The sequence below is a fragment of the Cucumis sativus genome, chromosome 3, assembly GCF_000004075.3.
Source record: "Cucumis sativus cultivar 9930 chromosome 3, Cucumber_9930_V3, whole genome shotgun sequence".
NCBI lineage: Eukaryota > Viridiplantae > Streptophyta > Magnoliopsida > Cucurbitales > Cucurbitaceae > Cucumis > Cucumis sativus.
In genome coordinates, this window is record NC_026657.2 from 4,669,534 (window position 1) to 4,677,132 (window position 7,599).

At 38.0% G+C, this 7,599-nt stretch overlaps 1 protein-coding gene across 1 annotated transcript; it reads left to right on the forward strand.

Annotated features, from left to right (window-relative positions):
* The first annotated feature begins 1,799 nt into the window (after nucleotides 1-1,799).
* On the forward strand, nucleotides 1,800-6,897 carry LOC101209726 (protein unc-13 homolog). Its single transcript, XM_004150719.3, has 5 exons — nucleotides 1,800-2,719; nucleotides 3,265-4,098; nucleotides 4,347-4,802; nucleotides 4,994-5,183; nucleotides 5,286-6,897. Exons 1-5 carry the CDS (start codon nucleotides 2,147-2,149, stop codon nucleotides 6,215-6,217), a joined length of 2,985 nt encoding a protein of 994 aa, XP_004150767.1. The 5' UTR covers nucleotides 1,800-2,146; the 3' UTR covers nucleotides 6,218-6,897.
* The last annotated feature ends 702 nt before the right edge of the window (nucleotides 6,898-7,599 follow it).

The window sequence follows — 7,599 nt, forward strand, 5'->3', positions numbered from 1 at the left end:
TTGTCTTTTTGTTTAAGGCGAACTACCTTTCGACATGTAAACACCACACTTGTTTTTCTTTTGGGATACAAATGATGGAGGACAAACGCTAGATTTGAGCTTGCCGCCAAGCCTTTTTCTGCACACATTTAACTTGTTTTTCTATCTTATTCTATCGAGTAGTTGGCGAACAACATCTGATTTCTTTTCTCAAAGAGAATCAAACAATGGGATGAACTGCAGGTTAAACACGATGAACCTTACAAGTAAAGACCCCTTATCAAGCCCTTACCACAAACATAAACTACTTATAACACAAAAACGAGATGGATAGTAAAAAAAAAAAGAAAGATTGACAATGAATAAAGATGAAATGCATGCATTGAATAATGTAGGCCTTTTGGTTATAGAAATATAAAAGTCAAAACATTACATTGAAATACAAAAATGGAAACTGAAGAGGGGAGCTAGTCAAGCCATAAAATGCATAGTTATGCATTCCTTGGCTCTTTTACAAGTCGGGAGGAGGTGAATGATGAGTTTCTCTTCTTCGAAGGTTTTTTAAGCTCTCACTCAAAGGTTGACTGGTGAAGAGGTGGAGAAAGAACTTTTACAGAAGGTGGAGGAGCTAGTCTTTTCACCAACTCTCATAAAGCTCTCTAGGTTTTGGTCCATTCAAACCCTAGTTCATGGTAGAGACATATATTTTTTATAGGCAACTTTGGGTAAAAAGCTTCCCTCCTTTTGTACATGTTAACGTCGAATCCAGTCTTGTCAAGTCATATTAACTCCAACTACCATTATTTTCTTCTCGTGAATCCCTTCGTATGATGTTGTGGCTAATTACCTAGTGATGTTAATTGTCAGGCAACTTCCTAACACTTAGCTTTTGCATGTGTTCCTCACGCGATTCACTATATTCCACTTTTCTTCATTATCTTGCGATAAAAACACTAAAAACATAGTAAAACAGGTATGACGACTTATGTAAGTTATATTTTCTTATCATGAACTGCGTGTTTTGACACTTTTATCTGTCATTCTGATTCCATTGTTCTACCTAAAAAGCCATATAACTTGTATTTCTATAAGTTATCAACAATTAATTAAAAATATGAAACAAAAACATAAAATAAGAAAGGAGAATGTTATCAATCGAGCCATTTGAGTCTATTTTCTATTTCATTCCATTGATTATTTCTTCCTTAATTTTTATGTTTTTTTTTTCTATAATACTTCATTGTTTGTTCCATATTTCATATAATAATTGTCATTAGTTTGACATTTTATGATTTTTGATGGATTTAGTGAATTACATTTATTATTTTTATGTTAAATTTATCTATATTCTAAATTCTTAAACGAAAAAATGTATCATAGTTTTTAGAAATTGAGGTATCAATGTATCGTATCGTATTCGTTTTTCGTATTTGTATGCATGTCTATGGTTCATGGGTCTCCACGTCCCCCCCTCTCCTATCTCTGGAAGAATACCAAGAAGAAGAAGAAGAATGCAAGGATGTGAACAACAGTTTTACGTTAAAAGGTGGAATTAAATGAGTGCATCGATGAGAAAAAGTATTTAAGAATTTGATATTTTGTATGCATCCGAAGATAGCAATCTTGGTGCATCATTTTCTTTAAAGCTATGCCCAAACCCAAATAGAACTGGTTGGACCGGGTTGGGGTTAGCCAACCTAATTACACCCTAAACCCATTTCAATTTGTAAGCAAAGAAAGATATAATAGGATCGATGAACCAAAATAAAAAGGAAAAAAAGACAAGAGAGGTTTTGTTTAGGTATATTTACAAAATTTCCAATTACAAATCGTTGAATTAATCAACCGTTAACCATTCAATCGGCCTTCTTCTTTTCCTTTTTCCACACTGTCACACGCTTGAGAAAAGAAAACCAAAAACCTCCCTCTCTTTATCCAAATCCATCCTTGTTCAAAATTCCCTTGGTTCTTCTTTCTATTTCGTATCCATGGATTTTCCTTCAAACCCAAGCTAAGAATTTCTCTATCAGTTTCATACACCCAACCGAGTTTAATCGTAATTTACGCCATAACACATACATAACTGAACTCCGACCCCACAATTTTGCCTCCGATTCTCACTTTATCATCCATTCTTTTCCCTTTTTCTTTGTTCAAACTTGCAGCTATGTCTCGGTTTTTCAGTGATCGATCCCGAGGAAGCTCTCGAAGGCATGCTTCCACTTCCACTTCCAGCTCAGTGATAGTCGACACAACAACTACCACTACTTCTGCCGCCGCAGCCTCCACCAGTGCCGGCACCACCTCTATAACCATGCCGGTTTATCCGATTGACGAGATCCCCTCCCCGTTTGGCGATTTAGGCTTGCAACTGTCAGAGACGGAGCTCCGAGTGACCGCGTACGAGATCTTGATTGGATCGTGTCGTAGCACTGGCAGTAAGCCGTTAACTTATATTTCGCAGTCGGAAAGGGGAGTTGATCGGTCTCCGTCGTTGTCCACGGTGGCGTCGCTGCATCGGTCGCTGACGTCGACTGCTGCGAGCAAGTTTAAGAAGACGCTTGGGCTGAAATCATCATCGTCGGCGAAGAAGAGGATTGTCGGAGGCGATGAATCAGGGAATCAAGGTCGAGCGAAATTGGGATTAACGGTAGGGGAGTTGATAAGGATTCAGATGAGAATTTCGGAGCAGATTGATTCGAGAATTAGAAGGGCACTGTTGAGGATCACTGCTGGACAGGTGTGTTTTCGAACTTGGAACTGAATCTTTTGCAGTCAAATTTTCTGTTTGGTGGATGAGAAAATTTTGGGAAATGACATGGAAAACATAATTTCAACCTTTTTCCTCTCTTTCCGCATCTTTATTTGTTTTGATGACATATTATTACTTACGGTAGCATCTTCTTATGAACACCTGATTGAGACCAATTTGAAAGAAAGCGTTTTGTGAACTTGTCGTATTACTATATTCCTACATGCATTTAGATTTTTAGCTAATGCATATCTATTTCATTATTTTGGAATAATGGATTCAAATATATAGCTATTTCTATCTATCCTTGATCGCGTATCTTGAAATTCATGCTTTAAGGTGAAAACTGGAGAACTTAAACTTTTGTTGTCTTTTAGAATTAGGCGTGGTAGGTGAGATGTCCTTGGGGTATGGACTAGTCGTGGGCTAAGAGTATAATGCAAAGAGTGGGGTTCAATACTTGTTTAGCCATTTCTATACGTTGCAATTGATCTTGTGTGCCATGTGTTGATAATATCTTGTTCTTGCATCAGCTTGGGAGACGCATAGAGTCGATGGTTCTGCCCCTTGAGTTGTTTCAACAACTTAAAGCTTTGGACTTCCAAAATAATGAAGAACACATGGCTTGGCAAAAGCGTTATTTGAAGATTCTCGAAGTAGGACTTCTATTGCATCCTCACATGCCATTAGAAAAGACAGACGACGCTCCAAAACGTTTCCGACAGATTGCTCGTGGTGCAATGGAGAAACCCATTGATGCAGGAAGAAACTTTGATACAATCCAAGAACTTCGGAGTATTGTGTTATCTCTTGCTTGTAGATCATTTGGCGCGTCTGCTCCAGGCACGTGCCATTGGGCAGATGGGTTCCCTTTGAATCTCAGGCTCTACCAAACTCTGTTAGAAGCTTGTTTCGATGCTAATGATTCAACTTCCATCATTGAAGAGGTTGATGAGGTCTTGGAACAAATTAAGAAAACTTGGGCGGTACTTGGCATGAACCAGATGCTGCATAACCTTTGTTTCTCGTGGGTTTTATTCAATCGTTACGTTTCCACGGGGCAAGTGGAAAGTGACTTGCTACATGCTTCCAAAAGCCTGTTGGCTGAAGTTGAAGAGAACATCGAGTTCTTCCAGGACCCTATTTACTCAAGAATCCTGAACACTACTCTTAATTCGATTCTAGTTTGGACAGAGAGAAAGCTTCTAGCATACCGCAATGATTTTCATAGTGACAACATTGAGTGTATGCAAAGCCTAGTCTCTATTGCAGTCTTGTCATCTGAGTTGCTGGAAGATGAAATTGATGTGGCTTATAACAAAATTGATAACTACATACGATCATCTCTTCGAACTGCTTTTTCTAAGGTAAGTGTAGTCAGTTGATTTACGCTCCTATTACAATTGACTTTGTTTAGATTTATAGATTTTGAGGTTAGTAAACTCGAATTTGTGTAATTTGTCTTTGAATCATAGAAATGAATACGATGAGGAAACTTGGGTTTGTGTAACGATTTTTTTTGTGTTTATTTTCACCATGCGTTAGCAAGCCAGCTTTCTTTTCTCATGCCTAATGGAGTGTCACTAAAGAGTTTTCTTTGTCCTTATCATTATAGAAAATGGAGAAGGTGAAGTCAAGCAAGTTTTCCACTAAAAACCAAAAAAGCTCACCTCATGTTCTTTCTGTTCTTGCGCAAGATGTGAGCGAATTGGCTTTCGATGAGAAGGCAATGTTTAGTCCTATATTGAAGGAGTGGCACTCTCATGCAGCAGGAGTCGCCATGTTAACACTTCATTCTTGTTATGGGAAGGAGCTTAAAATTTTTATTTCGGGTATTGATGAGCTGACTCCAGATGCTATTGAAGTGCTCAACGCAGCTGATAAATTGGAGAAAGATCTCGTGCAGATTGCAGTAAGAGATTCTGTAGACAGTGAAGATGGTGGAAAGTCTATAATACAAGAGATGCCTCCTTATGAAGCTGAAGCACTAATCGCTAACCTTGTAAAGACATGGATCAGTACGAGAGTGGACAGGTTAAAGGAATGGATTGGTAGATTCCTCCAACAGGAGGTATGTGGTTGTGATATTAACTGGTTATGTAGATTTGGATTGCTAATAGTTTCGCATTTTGGAGACCATTTATCTCTAAATGGAGTTTTCAATACTTGGGATAAACTTAAGCAGTTACATGTTTTCACTTTTCATTTTACAACACTTTTTGATATTGATATTGAACTATCATTTACGAACACTCTGAATAGGTTTGGAATCCGCATGCAAACAAAGAGCACATTGCTCCTTCTGTTGTTGAAGTTTTACGAATTGTCGATGAAAGTTTTGAAGCATTCTTTTTGTTACCAATACCGCAACACTCATTGTTGCTTCCTGATCTATTGATGGGTCTTGACAAATGTTTGCAACAATACATACTAAAGACAAAATCTGGCTGCGGTGAGTGTTCCAAAAAGAAAAACGAATTTCTTTTTTGAATTTTAGGGAAACTATTGATTCGTTATACAAGTACAACAATCAATGTGTGTTATATTTTTTCAGGATCTAGAAGTACCTACATTCCCGCACTGCCTGCTTTAACTAGATGTTCGAAACGATCAAAGTTTGGCGTATTCAAAAAGAAGGAAAAGTTGCAAGCAGGTCAAGGGAGGACCCAATTTGGGATCACGAGTGCCAATAACTCTTTGTCGATACCCCAACTATGTGTCTGTATCAATTCTTTGCACCATATTCGGAGTGAACTGGAAGTCCAAGAAAGAAAAGCGGTTGTCCGTCTTAAGAATCTCGAGCCTCATTACACAGATGCTATTAGGAACCAAGTCGGGAAATGGTTTGAGCTTTCGTCATCTTTGTGTGTGGAAGGGATAAGACAACTATGTGAAGCAACGGGATACAAAGCTGTATTCCACGATCTCAGTCAATTTTTATGGGATGGCTTATATATAGGGGAAGTCACATCTTCAAGGATTGAACTATTTCTTCAGGAGCTTGAGAAATACCTAGAAACCATTTCATCAACAGTTGTCCATGACAGAGTTAGAACACGAGTGATAACCGACGTTATGAAAGCCTCTTTCGATGGTTTTCTACTAGTTCTACTTGCTGGGGGCCCATCCCGTACTTTCATTAGGGAAGATGCAGAACTGATAGAGGAGGACTTTAAGTTTCTAACTGATCTCTTTTGGTCTAACGGTGATGGACTTCCTGCTGATTTGATTAGTAAACATGCAGGCAGCGTTAAAAGAGTTCTCGATCTATTTCATTCAGACTCCGAAAGTTTAATCGACCAGTTCAAATATGTGATGGTGGAGTCACATAGCATGCAAGCTAAATCGAGGCTTCCATTGCCTCCAACTTCTGGTCTCTGGGAACCAACCGAGCCAAACACACTACTTCGGGTCTTATGCTATCGCAATGATGAGATAGCAGCAAAGTTTCTCAAGAAGACTTACAATTTGCCCAAAAAACTATAAACTGACTTGTTGATGAACATACTAATGGCCATAGAAGTCCACGCCTTGTCCAACCATACAATGTATTGTACATAGTAGGCAGCCTTCTGCCAATTGTGGTGATAAATTACGAGTCTGTGCAGCAAAATTTATTGTCGGAGAAAACATTCTTGTGTGATACCGGCATGGGGAAGTGCAGTTGCTCTTGAACTTGAATTTGCAAGACGGTTATGTTGCATCAATCAGCTTCTGTCGCTTTCTCTTATCTACGTTCACGATTCAAGTGATACAGACATTTGTGTTCCTCTGTAAATGCAGCCCTTTTTCTCTTACATAGTTAGGCACAAGGAAAACATACACATCATAACAGAGGCTTCCATTTACCGTCTGATTATGACAGTCTTCTTTTAACATATACAAATACCACACTATAAGAAATCACACAAACTACAGGTGTAGGGAATCATTTTTCTTCTTTTGGCAACAGTAATTTGATCTAATTATTTTCTTGACCCCCCTCTCCCATTTTTTGACTGGTTGGCGTGTATGGTTTAGTTGTAGTTTGGTAAGAATGAGAAGGCAGATATTGCATTTTGGCCTCAACTTTGTAGCCTGAGTTTGTATAAATTTTGATGACATTAGATTCTTTGTTCTCTCTGTCTCTTTCTCAATGGTATTCTTGTCTCTAGTTGTGACAATCACAATTCCTTATGCTATAAATCATTTATTCTTATACTTCATATTCACTTGGAACTGGAGATCTCTTTGTAGCACTTCAAGGATCTTGTGGTCTTTTTAAGGTGTGTCTAGGCTAAGGAGTGGAACAGTGAGAGCAAAAAGTTACGAAGTTTAGAGAGTTGAAAACTCTCGAGGCAGTATAATCTAATTATTCTTTGACAAAGAACTTTGAAAAATTGTACACAGGTACATTTTTGTTTTGTTGAGGTTATGTTTCAAGATTTTTTAACCTTGGTCTCCTACTTAGAACCTATGAAGTTATAGTTATCAGATTCAGAGCTTTCAATTTGTACAAACCTGGTTCATAACTTCTCTATTCTTCTTTTGTAATTTTTATTTACTCCATTAACATCTCAACTTCAGATGATGAGATGAATTTTCAAGCTTTGTACTGGGAGAGTAGAGGATTTTGGAGATGGTGATGCTTTCCCAAAGATGTTGAAAATTGAATGAAGATGAAGAGTTTGCAGATAGAGGTTGAAGAAATAATCCAGGAAACGAAGCCTGGACTTGAAAAGATAGTGAGTTTAAGATTTCATGCAGCAATCGACAGCTTTTTAATTAAGCCATCGAGGACAAAATGTTTGGAGGTAACATTTTTTTACTTTAGTATTCAGTCTTTAACACAACTCTGTTCATATTGTTATTAACCAATGAATCATTCA

Bases quoted from the DNA above. Each gene is read 5' to 3' on its own strand.
- LOC101209726 (XM_004150719.3), top strand. From the start codon at position 2,147: ATGTCTCGGTTTTTCAGTGATCGATCCCGAGGAAGCTCTCGAAGGCAT. The intron at 4,099-4,346 runs GTAAGTGTAGTC...TTATCATTATAG, and splicing joins TTCGAACTGCTTTTTCTAAG to AAAATGGAGAAGGTGAAGTC. The intron at 5,184-5,285 runs GTGAGTGTTCCA...ATATTTTTTCAG, and splicing joins AAAGACAAAATCTGGCTGCG to GATCTAGAAGTACCTACATT.